General features: G+C 28.0%; 1 protein-coding gene across 1 annotated transcript in view; it reads left to right on the top strand.

Annotated features, from left to right (window-relative positions):
* Nucleotides 1–1948: 1948 nt before the first annotated feature.
* LOC121114248 (zwei Ig domain protein zig-8) overlaps nt 1949–16874 on the top strand; it is a 210556-nt gene continuing 195630 nt past the window's right edge. Inside the window, exons 1-2 of the mRNA XM_071886899.1 lie at nt 1949–2068; nt 2137–2370. Coding sequence (XP_071743000.1) covers nt 2155–2370 — 216 coding nt within the window. The 5' untranslated portion in view covers nt 1949–2068; nt 2137–2154. The remainder of the gene's footprint in view (nt 2069–2136; nt 2371–16874) is intronic.

Raw genomic sequence — 16874 nt, 5'->3', positions numbered from 1 at the left:
GTTTTTTAATGGCGACATAGGCCTGGTTTCAGTATTAAACGAAATGTTGTTTTTAATCTGTTGGAATGTTAAATCTAATAGTTTCTAGAATAATATTTATTTAATAATGAAGTAATGAAGTCAACAAATATCCGGAAGGTGTTTTTATTAAACCTACTTTAACGCTCTTTCTCTTTTTTTTGTTATCTTTTAGGTCCGAGTTTAACTCATTATTTTATGTGATTCATTATATAATAATTTGTTAAAATATAGTTGTACATTGAACAAAAAAATAAAAATCCTAGTGACTATTCTCTTATAAGATCATGTACAAGAAAATTATAACTTGGTATCCTCTCACACTTAAAAATGTGTGCATTTTCTCTTCTATATTTATAAATGTAAACCCTTGTTGGATTCAGAGTAGAATTGATGATCGACATTCAGGAAGATTCTTTCAACTTATGCCCTTGATTTAAAATTAGTGTGACGTGTTTTTATTTTTTAAGCACACAGGTGCTGGAAGTAAATAATAAAACGTCAAACACAGGTTAGCTGTTCTCCTTCCAAACATTCTTTGAATTCTTCGCAATACTACGTTATTTATATATATATATCATCATAGCTCATATTAGTTTCATTTCTATGTATCAGCGAATTTTTTCCCGATTATTGTACTTATTTTTAAATTGAATAAATAGTTTCTAAATATTTTCATCTCACTTCATATCTATACTTTGCTTGTGTTCAATAGTAAAACATACGATCTTCATTTTAGTGTGACATCAAGTAGGGATATCAACATGTAAATATAAAGTGTGTTTTGGTATGTAGATATAAATTAATATGCTGAATAAAGAGGTCAGTCTGCTCTAAGTGATTGAGATAAATTGTTGAAACATATCACATTTCAGTTAGAGGGTAGACTATGAGTTTCTACAAAATATATTAAATTAGAGACATTTTCATAGAGATGACTCCTTTTCGGACTCAATTTTGTGATCGAATGATAAAAAAGCAATTATTTTTTTTTGGTGCTAACGAGCAAGGTTATGTTTTTGAAGGAATAATAAATACTGCAATTTAAGGAATACCTTTCCATCCTTGAAACACGGTAGAAAAATGTAGAACTTTGTGATTGTTTTTCATCGGGAGTCATTGATGCATTGTTAGGCCGGTGAAGTTACAGATATCACGGTTACTTATTTGTTCTTGATTATTAGTTACAGACATAACTACTTCATATTTCTATTCCTCCTTGTAAACTCAATCTCTGGTAGATCCGAGTATAGTTCTTCCTTTGTGACAAAATTAGACTGAATTAATTTTTTTTGTCTATATATTAGAAGGGATGTAAAAAACTGATAACACAGCGATATTTGGTTACAAAGTGGCCCAAGAGGGCGCAAATTTAATCTTCGAGTCCTGTCTGTAGTTAGTACATAAACTTATTGCCTATTTGTTTGAACAAAAGCAGTTTAAACTTTAGTTTCCAAATCAATAATACTTATTGAACTAAGTATATTATATAACTTTTTTGCATGAAATAGTTTTCCTCTGGTACAGTCATAAAATAATTCTTTAGAAGACGTATATAGTTGTCATTCTTTTTTTGGCTGAGTAGGATGGTTATAAAAAACTGTTGCTGACTTTGGGAGTCATACCCTTGTCGTTGTTTTATTTTTTGATCTTTTTATTATAAAGAAACGGTTTTAGTATACATTCAATAAATTATTCTAGGTAAGTTTTTATTTGTACACAGTCAAAAAAATATATCTAGAGAGAAAAATATCTGACAATATTATTTAAAAAAAAAGTAGGAGTAAGAAAAGAGAGAAAGAGAAGAAGCGCTGTGAAAACGGGGGCCTCCGATTTGTAATGAGGAAGATCCCCTTTTTAATTTTTTATACGATCCATGGTATTATAGACGTGTTTGTGTGTTATAGAATTGAGTGATACGTGGTTGTTTTAAAATTTCTCCGTTTCTTTTTGCATTTCTAATTTTGTGACTTGACGAAAATATTTTATATTTATGATAAAGCATGTGTATTAAATACAGTTCTCATAATGTGATCCATTCTTTACAAGAGTAAGAAATTTGATTGATTGAAATAGCGTTTACCAACTTATTTAAGATATTGAAACATCTCTCAATAGATATAAATAATCATAATAATGGGGTGTGCGGAATGGGCTTTGATCCTTGTGTTTCTAAATCTGGGACTCCCAATATGTGATACTAAAAGAGACAAACGCCACACACCTTTTTTACCGGGGGATCATTGGAATGGTAAGCGACCAGATTTTGGACCGACAAATACAACTGTTAATGTGATAATTAATGGAACAGCTATTCTCAAATGTCCCATAGCGTACGTTGAAGACAGCGGGGTAAGAGTTTCATACCAAAAATACATTGTTTCTAGAGAAGAAAAAAAAAATTAGCTTGAAATGTATTCAATTATTTTAAAGAATTTATTAAGTTCCCTTTGCCTTTTGCCTTAATAAAATAAAAGGTGAACCCAATGAAGAAGCTTTTTTTTATTATTGTGTTTAAATTGTATTTTTTTTATAAATATTTTGATAAAGTTGAATGTTGATTATAAAATGTAATTTGTTGTGGATTGTCCATTGCCAGGGTTGTTAATTTAAGGATTTTTTGGGGTGAAAGTTTTTTTGTTATAGTGAGCAACTTGAACAGTGTTTTTTTTTTTTAAGCTGTTATCATTATCATTTTATTCTTGAACAGAGACCATCTAAGTATAGTGTGTAACTACTAATGTGTATCCTCATGATTCATGGACAGTAAGACTGAGGATTTGTTAGGGAGCTTTAAGTGTAATTCTCTGTTGCACATCAAGAGTAGAATTGAGGCCCTGAAATAGAGTGATTCCAGTCTATGTCCTTGCTTGATACGGAGTGGTATTTGTGTGTATTTTCTTTCTCTGATAGCTACAAGCAGCTAATTGGATGAAAGGTTATTAAAGCTAAGCTGCTCCCTGCCAAAACGTTCTTTCAATTCTCAAGGTTACATTGTTAATTTTTTGTTTCTATTTTACATAGTAAAAATGCTTACAATTTACAAGACTATCTATAGCATACATGCAAATACACGCTCCCTAATTAAGCTCTCCTCTTTGTATGTAAAAATATAAATGTACACATTATGTAAATTATAAAGAAATCAGAACTTTTGTTATTTTGAACAATAATAAAAGTCTTGAGTCTCAAAGGATTTTTTTTGTAAACTTTTCTAAAAAAAAAAAAAACTGCACGTAAACGATATACTTTTTATTTTACACAATTTGGAGGCATTGTTCAAGGTCTCTATTTATTGTAAAAATACATAAATTATGTGTCAATTATAAATATTATATATTTTTTTATTTTCATGATGGAACAATAAACCCCTCAAAAACAAGGAAAAAAAAATAATGCATGCAAATGCTTAAATATACATATGTAAATATATATATAAAGCATATTTTTTCAAAGAGTGTCATTTGAAAGGTCATGTACCAAAAAAAAATAAATATATATATATCTATGCTCCTTCAGTATTTAAGTAAATCGTAAGCATTTTCGGCATGTAAAGAAAGAAACTGCAGCCTGTTGTGTTAACTTGACAACTTAAATCATGTTTGAGAGGAGACCAACTTAGAAACAGCTTAACTAATGAAACGTTATGACAGCTAAGCTTCTCTCCTCCAAACATTTTTCAAACTGTCAGAGTTTCTATGATCATTCTCAGTTTTTTACATCAAGAGTAAATTCTGATGATTTACAACCAAACAGCACTCATTAGCATTTATTCAATTAGTTATGGGATGAATGAAAAAAACTCAATTCCACTCCGTATCTAATAAGTAAAAGTTACTCCAATGTTGATTCTTAATTCTATTCTCTGTCCAACAGAGACTTAGACTTACAAATACCTAACAAATCATAAGTGTTACTCTCTGTTATTCTTGAACTCACGCACTTGCAATTACTTAATACATAGTTTTTCTATCATCATTAATCAAATGATATTGATTAAAGCTTTAAAAAATAAAATAAAAATATAGTACAGGTTGCCAAAAAAAGGCAAAACTTGCACACTAAAAATGCATTGGATTTACTGGTCTACATACAATAATTAGTCACCAACAAATAATATTCCTGTTTGAAAATTTGAATCCTTTTTGAATATGTTTAACATTATCATCTCTCCGTGACTTCTTCGGAGGTGTTTATCGAACCCAAAGCCCAAAAAAAATGGCTAAATCATGTGTGTATCATATTTTTCCTCTATCTTATAATTTAATTCTTATTTCATCGTATATACTAAATTTTTAATTTGGACTTCATTTCTTTCCAAGTTAATAACAAATTCTATAATTAATTACCGAGGTTTCAAAAAAAAAAATTCTAGCTTGTTTTTATTTATTTAGCCTATCGATGAATAGAAAAAAAGTAGGTTAAACTTTATCTTTTATTTTGTATAAAATATGTCTTAATTAAGCAAAATGTCGTCGTTTAAAATCTTCTATATTTGACAAGCTAATAAGAATTATATTATCCAATTACTGTTTTAGATAACTAATTAACAAGTATAAGATATCATCGTAAAAAAGTGTCAACTTGTTGATTAGTGCATTTTCATTTTTTGTAGCTAACCACAACTAAAGAAGTACTTGCGTAAGTGTTTAAAAGAAAGTAAATGGCGTTAAAAGAAATTATATTCATTTTATCGATATTGAATTACTCTGCTTTTACCTTCACGATTTTAAATTGAGAGCTTTGATTTCGTAAAAATTGAATATTTTTTGAAAGACAAATCTAAAAAATTACTCATAAAAAGCTTTGAATCTTAAAAAAAGTCGAAAAAGTCCTAAAGTTTTTTTTCTTTTTCTCAAGATTCTGAGGCTAATTGAGAAACCATTCAATTCAAAAAATTTTATTTAGGGTAGAATAAAAAGTGTGATTTTTTAAGTCAGTGTAATCTAAAGGAATGGAACCGCGAGAAATAATCATTTGGTGTCCACTGATAGTTCAGTATCATTGGACTACGATATATCTAAATATGTCTCGGTTACAAATATAGACAGGAAAGGTGGAATTGATAGAATTGTAGTATCTTGTTTAGCCACAGTGAGTGAAAGCCCTTACATTACAAGTCCAAAGTAGGTCTAATGTATTTTGTATTGACTCTCAAGGCAATTCCAATCCCCAAATATATTTTATTTCTAATACAAAACTATATACCGGTAGTTGCATACATACACGGACTAATTATTAAACGCTTATATCTCGAGGTTCTGTGACAAGAAATAAAAAAATCCAGCACAAGTACCTCGGTAAATCTTTTGTCTTTGTGTTTGTTTTTTTACTGGCATCAAACAAAGTCGTTTACGATGCCACTCTCCTCCGCACCGGTAGGTCTGTCAAGTAGATAATCAAGGACAATGGACTATCCAGGACTACTGTGTTCAAGGTCCAGAAGCTTGTCAAGGAAGGAAAAGATCTGAAAGACCTGAAATTGCGAATAAGTTCGGAATTGATCCGTCTGAATTTTGTTATTTTATGGTTTATCATTTTAAGAAAATTTTAGGAAAATACTGCATTTAGAAACTTACTCTTTTGTACTGCTAAGAGTATCTAAAAATACGGATTAAACCAGTACGTAGAATGGAGTCACATTAAATTGAATAATTGGACAAATATATGATTTCACTACTATAATACGGTTTAATACGTATGTAATTTGATTTGTATTTGTATAAACGTGAAATGAAAATTATTTAATCAATGAACTTATTTTTCTGGTTGAAAAAGAAAAAAATATATTGTAGAGCAAATCTAGATACATAATTATTTACAAAAAAAAACACTTAAAATCTTTTTTAATATTTTTTTATTTCGATTTTAACCAAAATATAGAGTTTTCTTCAAATATCTTCATAATAAATAAATATCATCCCTTTTTTTGTCTTATCCCAAGTATACTTTTAAGAAATTAAGATTTTCTAAAACTATAACATTTCTACATATATGGGTCAAAAGTAATCGTTTATATACTCTAAGGTATAAATTATTATGATGAAGAACTTATAAGAATGGTTTGTTCCTTTCAGATATATATATTTTATATCAACAAGTTAGACTAATTTATAAGAAATTAACTATTGAATACTTATATTTATATTTTACCGAAAAAAATAATCATAATTGATAAAGCAGATGATGAAAAGGCATTAATAAATATTTAATTCTGTTTTTTTCGTACATTTGTATTGTATTTTATTTGAAAAATCTTAATTAAAATGGAAAAAAGATATTGAAGTTATTCAATCATAAGCCATTTTTGACCCAGATATGGAAAAGTGTAGGACTTAGGCATTTATACATCTAAGGCTTATGATATATATGTATATGGTGTACACAATCTTTTTTGCAATTGCAGATTGTAAAAGTTATAATTTGTTCGCCTCAAGATATTTAAATTAATTACAATATATTGGATAGTTTGTCAAGTTATTTGGACTAATACTTAAATTTGTAAGTAGTTATACAAAGTTATGAATTAACAATGCAAAAAAAAAAAAAGAAATTAACTTGAACATGTACAGTAGCTTTTAGGAATATTCCCCAAATTTTTTCAAGGATTGAAGTATTCTTGATTAATCAGTATTTAATTAAAGTTAATGGATGACATGATAAAAAAATTGTTTTTATGTATTTCCAAGTACTGAATTGTTAAATTGTATCAATTTATACTAGCATTGATCAAATAAATAATAAATTGATAGCACTTCTTAATTGATTTAACGGTAGTTACAGAGATTTTAAATGTAAAATAATAACAGTTAGGCAATTGTATATATATATATATATATTTAGGAATACAGGCTGCAGTCCCGTCTAGGATAGTCTCTGTCCAATCCAGTTCAGTCCTTCATATAAGTCATAAAACTTCACGTCAATTCACTCTTTTTTAATCAGTTGTGGTATTGACAGTCCTAAGGACCGGTGCCAATGACTGATACCACTAAAAAAGACTGGATTGAATAAATAAGGACTGTCACAACACTACTTTAGACATAAAAAAGGAAATAAGGACAAAGTGTTTGTCCATTTTCAAAATTTTGACAATCATTTTTGTTGATTAAATCTAAGATTTTACCTTCTAAAGTTTTAGCACTTGTAGTCTTGGGACATTTGGGTACTATTACATCAATTCTAACAATATTTTTATTTATTTTTTTCAATCAAATACTAAATAAGATAACTACGGAATTAAAATGCTGGTGATTTTTTAGAAACAATTTTCAATTTCATAGATATCATTTTTTGTATAGTTACGTAACATAAGTAATACAAACTAACAGATATGATCTATTTTCTTTGTTGGATTTTTTTTAATACCTGTATAATTTAAAACTTAAAAAACTCATCAAATAAAAAAATTGATATAGATCAAGAGATATCAAATCGATACCTATGGTGTATATTTTTCCAGGATTTATTAAATGTATGTCATTGTAATGAAAAAAAAAAAAAAATTATATCTAATTAGAGAAAGGGTTGGGAAAGAAAGAAATGATTCAAATAATGTTCTTGTTTTATTTATTTATTAGAGACAAAATGGAAGATGATTTAATACTATTGAATTTGAAAAATTACAAGGACATAAAAAGTCTTCAAATATTGAAATGACATCGTCTTTTAGAAAATATGATGTAAAAATTAATTTGAAAGAACCTCAAACTGTCCTCATTGTGTAAAAAAAAATTTATTTTTTACACTAACCATTTTAAATTTTCCAAATTTTTTTATATACATTTTTGAAGGTATGTATTCACCTATGTATAAAATTTTCTACCATTTTAGTGTAACTAGAAATAAGTTTTGAGTATTTTTTTTTAAACGGGTAGTCACGTATAGAACTCAGTATTTCTAAGAGATGGTTTAATAAAACGGGAAAAATATCCTATCGATAGTTGCATGCTTTTTTATTTTATATAATGCAGAAAGAAAAAAGAAGGAAATTGAATTTTTATATATTTAATTTTTGTAGCATGAGACACGGAGAGTACTTAGACTTAGATGAATGGATTCATCTATTTTGACTTATATACCACATAGCTAAAAAATACAATATCAGATTTATTTACTATTAAGGTTTGATAAGTTTGTCTTTCATAAGTATCCATAAAAATGACTGAACCTTGATCAAATTTATGAGTAAGTAATATATAATTCAAATATTAATTATTCAAAGCATAAAAAACTATGTTAAATAGTTCACAACAGATCGATTATTTGATGTATTACATATACTCCTGTTTGAATGGATACCTCCTTAGCTAGATATATCTTGCCACTGAAAAGCTACTAATAAACATTAATTTCTTATTTCTTATTGTATCTTTCGGATAGGAATCTAATGGAAAACGAAACAAACCAATTGTGACCCAAAAATGCTTTCAGGGATAGGGGAACGTTTAATAATGTGTAAATGATAGGATCAGATTTAAAAATAATTTTCATTGTTATCAGATCGAAAAATATTTTGATATCAGCCCATGGCTAGTATTTATCAGGGTATTTTCAAACTTCAGAGTAATATGTAATTACTTATACCTACAGTTTTAATTACAAACATCATTTAGAAGTACAGAATAATACAATAACGCACCCAATTAACTGATAATTGATAGAACCCCAGACCAGAGAGGAGGCCCACCTACCTTTCAAAAGTAGTTCATTCTCTCCCTTTAACCCAATCATATAACACGCAGTTCATATTACAAAAGGTCTTGATTCAGTAGTACCATATGTATCACTCACACCCTCCCTTACGCTCTTTTTTTCCTTAGAAAAATGCGAATTCTACACATATGTGGTCATACAAATTAAAAAATATTCAAAATTACTCGTCAATGAGGATAAATATATGAAAAATAACTTAGTAAAGCTGGGTACACACCAATCGTTAAAAATCGGAATAATTTTCTTAAATTTTAGTCGTATGTACGCGGATAACCGTTTTTGTAGTTAAATGCATGTATTTTTACATTAATGTTCTGGTTAAGAGTCCCCAGGTATGGGTATTACCTAGGGTCTGCATCCATCCCTAGTTACATTGTATCATTTATAATAACATATATAATAATCTTAATGAGTTTGAATTAAAAAATAACAAATTAATGAAAAAGACTATTCTTTTATCAGATGATTTATTAAATATGATGTATTTTTAGAATAGCTGTGATTAAAAAAAAAAAAACATATTAGAAGGAATTAAATTCTTATAGTTTCTCATTTTCTATGCCTCATGTGCTTGAATATCAATCTTTAACGTCTTTATATCTTCGGAAGTAACGAACCAGATTTTTTCAAAAATTTGAATATTATATTCCTCTTAAAAAAATATTAAAAATTTACATGGTTCAGCAATCCTAACATCAATTTAAAATTAACAACCAAAATGAATTAATTACACCATGCAAAAGTATTTTTGAATCCCACTTTTATTATTATCATTTACAAAAGCTTAGCCTTTCCCCAATCTGAAAAATAAACTCTAACTTAATGTTGATTAATAAATGAAGAACGAATACTTCAAGACTCAATCAAATTTATGATTTCAGGTACAAATAATGTACATTTTCATATACATATGACGTAATTAAATATCCATGTTTATTATGAATTTAAAAATGAAGTTAATCAAACACATCCAACGTATTATTTTAATAGTCTTTCATCAATGTTTCATAATGTTATGTGTAGTCATTAAATTAGGATTAAATATATAATACATTGTTTGTTTACAATGCATTCCCATGAGAAAGTGTAGAATGTATATTTTTGTTTTCCAAAATGCATTTCTGCTTCTTTTTCCTAATAAAAAAAGCGAGGCTTAGCTTAATTTAATTTGTGTTATTTTAAAAATATCATTACCATGCTTCTAAAATAACTTTTCATTATATGAAGATGTGACAATTTTGTAGATTGTCATAAAATTGGAATTTTAATAAGGTATTAATCTGGTTAAAAATAAGTATAACATAAAAACTTAATATGGAATTAATATTTACTAAATATATATAAAAAGTATTATCCAAATGAAACCGTTATTTTTGTTGGTACACATGTTCATAACGTTTGAATTGGTAGTTTGTTTTTGACAAATAAAAAGATTATACCTCATTTATTATACTCTGCAATTTTCTACTATTGAATTGATGGAAAAGAAAAATCAATTAAAATAAAAATTCTTTAAAAACTTTTGAAAGATTGTTTGTAAAACTTATCATTTTGTGAAAAATAATTATTCAGAAAATTAAACAACCTTCTAAAAGTATCTTAAGAATTTCCCCCAAAATAGATTTTTCCTTTCCATTTTTATAATAGTAGAAAATGGTAGTGCACATCCAAAGAAGTATAATCTTTTAATCCGTCAAAAAAAAACTAATAATGCAAATTGGCTGATATTTTCAACATACGTTGTGGATCGTGTCTGTCTACTTCCCTATATTAGTGAGCCTCCGAGAATAGCAACGATAATTTCAACGAGTGTCATCTAAGCAATATACATTTGAGCAATTGTATATAGGGATGAGTTTTTGTTTTTTGTTTTTTTCAGAGTCCTTCCTTTCAGCGACATATTCATATAGTAAACCAGAGAAAATGAGTGACACCATTATTAATTGTCATCATTTAGCGGAGGGGTGTTTTAAATAACATGGAAGAAATCTAGGAGTTGAAACTGAGGCTCTTATCGGATTTCGTCTTAATTCTGCAAACTTCTTTGGATAAATGAATATTCAAGATTTATTCAGTGGGATGGCATTCAAACATTTTGATTGATAGGCAAGTCTGGAGTAGAATCTCACAAAATGAAATGCATTCTCCAATGATTTCTACTGTCAAATGTTATGATAATAATCTTTGATTCATGAGTCATTTTTTGACTTGATTCAAAACTATATATTTTTGTAAGCTTCTAGGAAGTTTCGACGGATCTTTTCGGGTGCTCCTTTGTCACTCTGTCAGCTTCATCGAATAAAGAATATTCACCATTCTCAAATGACAAAATAAACTATAGATAGTCTCTTGGTTTAATAAATGAAAATGTGGCTGAAATAAAAGAACCTGAAAAGAAGCTCGCCCAAATAAATACTTGCTCAAATAAATGGTGCTAAGATGACACTCGCAGATATTAATGTTGTTTATATGAATGCCCTTCTTTGTGAACATGTTTACAAATATAATACAAAAAATAATTTTTAGAATTGAATTTGAACTTAGAAAATAAGGGTTTCTATGTAATCAAGGTAGTATATACATAAAATTCAATCTTTGAAAAATCAGAAGGACTTACTAATTCAAAAATAATTATGTTGTTACAAAACTTTGAAAAATAGAGAACTGTTCTGGTAGGTAGGATTCCATGATTGTCAAACATTTCCATAGTTGATATTGATCTCCAGATCCATTCCTTGAGGTATTTATTTTATAATTGGTCTTGCATAAATGTCTGAATTATGTTTATAAATGCTTTTGTTTTGAAAACTTCCCTGTGACTGGACGCTATTACAGCCAACCAATCATACGCACGAACTTTTTTCTCCCATTGGTCCTGTATCATATCTTTTTCTTCGTTAATTGACTTTCGTACGAATGAACAAAGGAAAAAAGGGTGCTTAGAATTTTTGGTCGTCCGATACTGAAAGTGGAGTATTTACTTTTTCAATGTTGACTTCTTTGCGTAGGATGCAGCCATTTGATATTGGAACCACTTTTTTTTCATACAAGTAAATGAGTTAATCATTATTGTTTCAGGATCCTCGTTAAAATATAAGTTTCATTGTTTACCACAACTTCTTTTCGAAATTGTTGCACGATTATCCAACCCCTCAGATATAACTTTTTACAACGTGTGCCAATTTTTTTTTTTTTTTTTTTTTGATGTCATTCTTTTGAGTTGAAAAATAAGTGGAGCAAATGCATCCATAGTTTCCAAGATATTAACAAATTTGGAAATTAATAATTGAGATTTTTTTTGTGCTTTATATGACTTCTTATTATTTATCAGTCCAAACGATGAATACAAAAAAGAGAGATGAAAGGGACGTAGCAGATGTATTTTATGACAATAATTTATTAGTGTATATTTCTAAAGTATTGATTCACAAGCTTTTTCAAATCAAGTCAACTTTTTTTTTTGTAACCATTCCCTTAAGAGAGGAAATTTTCTTTTTTAACTCATTCATAGTGCCTTTGTGACCTTTGTCAAGGTCAATACACATTTCATGTGGCAAAGCCATCTCTGACTGCTTGATTGTTCAAATTGGAAAAAAAAGTAACCTTATAATCACTTATGTAATCTCAAGGCCCCTTGTTTCAAACATGATTAAAAACGACATATTTAAAAGAAAATGCAAATGGTCTGTTGATTTAGACCGGACAGTTATGAAACAAAGTCTAACTGAATTTCATAATAATAGCTTCATTTAAATACAAAACAATAGCTATTTAAAAGTGTCTGTTGTTTACATAAATGCATTTTTCAAAGAAGAAGCATATCTAGCCTACCTCTTCCACAGAGAAACGCCATATGTTGAGTATATCTCTGAAGCTACGTAGTTTATTAGACAAGGCAATAAGGTTTTTCCAACGTGTAATATTTTTACAATTAAATTTCAGAATTGTTAATTATTTGGAGGCACTTTTAAAACAGTAAAGTTTTACCGCAGTGTTCTGTGGAACACAGCTTGAGGAACGCTTCTCTACATTAGAAATAGTTTAAACAATTTTTCCCAATGAATTCATAGCTATAAAATAATAGATTACAAAAATATTCAACTTGTTACCAAATACTTATATTTTATATGTATCAACTACTAAAGACTAATTCAGTTATTTAATGCTAAATATTCACTTAAATCTTTGAGTGGCATAACACACAAGGAGCGAACTAGCGTAATTATTTGAAAGGTAGTAACGCTGTAATAAATATAAACATGTTTCTAAAAAATAGTATAAGATTGATTTTTAAGTTGTTTAAAGTATTGCAACAAATATTTTATACTCGTTGCTTTAGACAATATAGGTTTACTTTCACTACTAAAAGTAATTACAGCACATGTATGTACGACAGTTTTTATAAATATATTTTGCTAAGTTTTATTTAAATTGGAAACCATAGGCTTTGCAAATAAAACACTAAAGTATTTCTCATTACCCAAATTTTTTGGTTAATCAAAATGTTTTTAATAACTTTATAATAGGTATTGTATTCAAGTTTATAAGGATAATATACATAATTAATTTTTTCTTCTTTGAACTATCCAATTAATTTGAAGTTCATTATAATATGTTTGTATTTATATATGTTCTGACAAATCCAATGCAATTAAAAGTAAAGGACACTCTTTGTTATTAAAATAACAAATATGAATAAAAAATTAGGTAACTATAATTCACAAAAAAAATGGGGAGATATTAAGAGGAGTATCCCTTGATTTCTTAAGGGATTTACTATATTATGTGATAAATAAGTTACTCTGATACCTGTATGTACTTTTTCTAGTTCATTTACAGCAAAGATAATCATAGAAGTTCAATTTATCAGAATATTTTTCCAATAACATACTACACACACGTGTACAAAGGTTTATCTCTGGGAAAGCGAGGTCCTGTTTATTGTGGATTCGTCAGAGTTTCGACTTTCTTTTTCTCAAATTCACCGTTGAGGATGAACACAGCAAAAACATTCTTCAAAACCTCGATAATTGAAAAGAAAATTGTTAATAACTCAGGAACTAGATAATTTGTAGTATTGTCCCTGATCAAAAATATGATACACATATTTATGTGCATCATATTTTTGCTCAACCTTTAATGTTGATTTATAATTCGTTATAGATTTTATGTATCAACCTTTTTTTGGATAGTACAACTCATTAGTTTTGTTGTGTTAGTTGATATTTTTTCGGCACCATTCCAGTCTTAGAATTATATTTATTAGAATATTTCAGTCTCAGGGGTGATAAACACTCCTGGGAAGTAAAGGAGGATTATAGAATTCCTACTTTTAGTGTGTAACATTGACAGAAATTTCCAGGTTTTAAAAAAAAGAATATTTGTTCATTTCTAAACACACAATTATTTTCTTCTTTCGTTTAATCTGTTAAAATAGAAGATTTCAACTTTTGTTTTTAATTGAGATTTCTGAATTTTGGCTTAAATATTGTAAATTTATTTTCATTCAAACTACTGACTGTTCTTGCTTATGTTTCTACAAAAAAAATGATTTTCTTTATTTAAACCTCTAAAATTAAACATAATTTTTCGAGAAAAAAGGGTTTTTTTTACCTTTCGAGGAGGCAATACGTTTGCATTATTGGTGGGTCATAATTAAGAAGTTTGTTTATATACATATTTAACCTTTTGTTCCTGAACTGGGATATGATAAAGTCCGACAATTATATAAAATGCCTTTTACTCCTTTGAATCAAAATTTTATCGCCTATACTTTCAATACGCATCTAAAATATTATACCAGATTATATATGTATATTTTTAGGATATATTTGTACATTTAGCAATTTTCAATGGAGGTTTAGTGAGTGAACTATTATGTTCCTTTGTTTTTTTCTTTTGATCAATTAGGTTCTTCTTTTTCCCTCAAATGTTTAACAAAGACGAACAAAAATATGATGCAATTATAAAAAAGTGACTACATTATTCAAATCGTCCAACTGTATATTATATCTCAATACGTTTTTTGGGGAGGTTCTTTTTATCTCAGATCACCAACCGCGCTATAAAAGGGATGTTCAAAAACAAAAGGTTAATAATCGATTGATTATATATTTCCAATTGCATATATTATGAAACTCCTTAATGGGAGGACTAAAAATCTAACATCTCAAATATAATTTGGTATTTTCTTATTTGATGATTACCTATATTTATACTTAAAATAACGAAGTTTTGTTCCACTTATGTTTGTTATAGAATGCCTTCTTTGTAAATTTTAAAATGTATTTATGAAATTTGCTCAGGACGAAACGAGAGAAAATGTACATATGGGATATTGTCTTTCTGTTTCAAACTCTTATTCTTTTTATTGAACCTAACTAATGTGATCCTTTTAAAGAAGATCGATCTGAACTGGTCCCACAGAAAAATTCGGGCAAAATCTGTCTCATTTAAAATTTGGTCAAATCAATTCTATGTCTAATTTATTGATGTCATTTATGTTTCAAAATTGTGAATATGGACCTACAATAGCGCCAAATGAAGTTAAATATGTTGCATAAATCAAATTTTTACAACTCATAAATCAGAAAAGGGGAGAAAGTAAGTCATATATTGATATAAAAAAATTGTCCACGATTTGTAAACGATTAAATTTAGATCTAAGGTTTGAGATGACTGTCTGGACGAAAATATTTGTCTAAATAGCTCTTGAATCGGTCACTTCAGACAAAAACAAAATTGTTTGTATCTGAACACTAGTACTCATATATATATATATAGATAGGATGTAATTTGCTCCAAATGGTAAAATATTGGACTTAATAATAACTGTGTATGTATAAACGTATTCCTCAGAGGAGAAAAATGAAACATAGGTACTATATGAGAGAGCACATACATGCAAATATATTTCATGGAATACATTTATACACATACCTATGTATTGCATTGATTCTCAACTGGATAACATATCTTCATATTTATTTATCAAACTTTATTTGCCCTTCCTTCAAATTCATTAAATGAATATATCCTGATGTATGCTTGTTCAATGTTCATATACAATACAAAATAATACAAATGTATATTAGCAGTTAAGTCATGAGTTCTAATACTTTACATGAGTTCTTTATTAAAAAAAAAATCAATTTATACAACAGTATTTAATTAAAAATAATGTTCACTTTGTATTATTTTTCCATTTGTATGTGTATATTACATATATATACATAGTCAAAGCTTCAAACATACATATAGGATATATGCATGTTTATATATGTATATATATATATACAAATTAGTTCTATGACAGTAGAATATTATTTAAAAGGTTAGGCTCAATATTACGTGATTTGAATAAATGTAAGTATGGATGTATTTGATTTTCATGTCTAATCTAATATTTTATTTTATGGAAGAGTTTTGAATTATTATTGGCAAAACACCTTTTTAGATAAGTTGCGTTTAATATAATTGTTAAGGTTCTAGTTGAATAAAAAATATAAGAACAAAGATTTCCAACGAGGTGCTTTAAGTTGAAATCGAAGTTTTGTTAGCTAAGAAACGAGCATAAGACGATGGACGACGTGACCGTGTTAAAGCTCCCTTGACCAATGGCTACAAAGTTAAGGACATTTGAAAACCTAAAGATGAGAGTAAAATTATTGTCTACAAGGTGAAGAAAACTTGTGGAAGTAGGATAAAGTCCTAGTTACAAGTCTGGGTCTAGCCATTGTCCAATTTCATTAATTCTTTTTTAAGCAAATTATAAGGTAAAATACCTTTTGGGTCCTGAAGTCATTGAGTTTCATCCCATGTGCCAGAATGATGAAATTAGTGGCATCAAACTTTTTCCCCTCTCTTCTAAAGTTGCAGCCAGGTATATCATAGTGTATGGTAACAATATCCCATTGAACTTTGAATCCGTAAAAAATCAAAAATCATCTTTGTACTGATCACAAGGGCCAATTAGCATTATGATCCAAAATAAAGTTGCATTATTTAAAGATAAATTGTTATAGTATTAACTAAAGTATACGTCTTGAATCTTGAAAAGGAACTTAATTGTCGATTGATACATTTTGGTTCTTAAATGAAGACATTATCAAGCAATCTCCACCATTAAGAATATAATTTTA

The sequence above is a fragment of the Lepeophtheirus salmonis genome, chromosome 3 (genome assembly GCF_016086655.4).
Source record: "Lepeophtheirus salmonis chromosome 3, UVic_Lsal_1.4, whole genome shotgun sequence".
NCBI lineage: Eukaryota > Metazoa > Arthropoda > Copepoda > Siphonostomatoida > Caligidae > Lepeophtheirus > Lepeophtheirus salmonis.
This window is presented reverse-complemented; position numbering and strand designations above follow the sequence as displayed.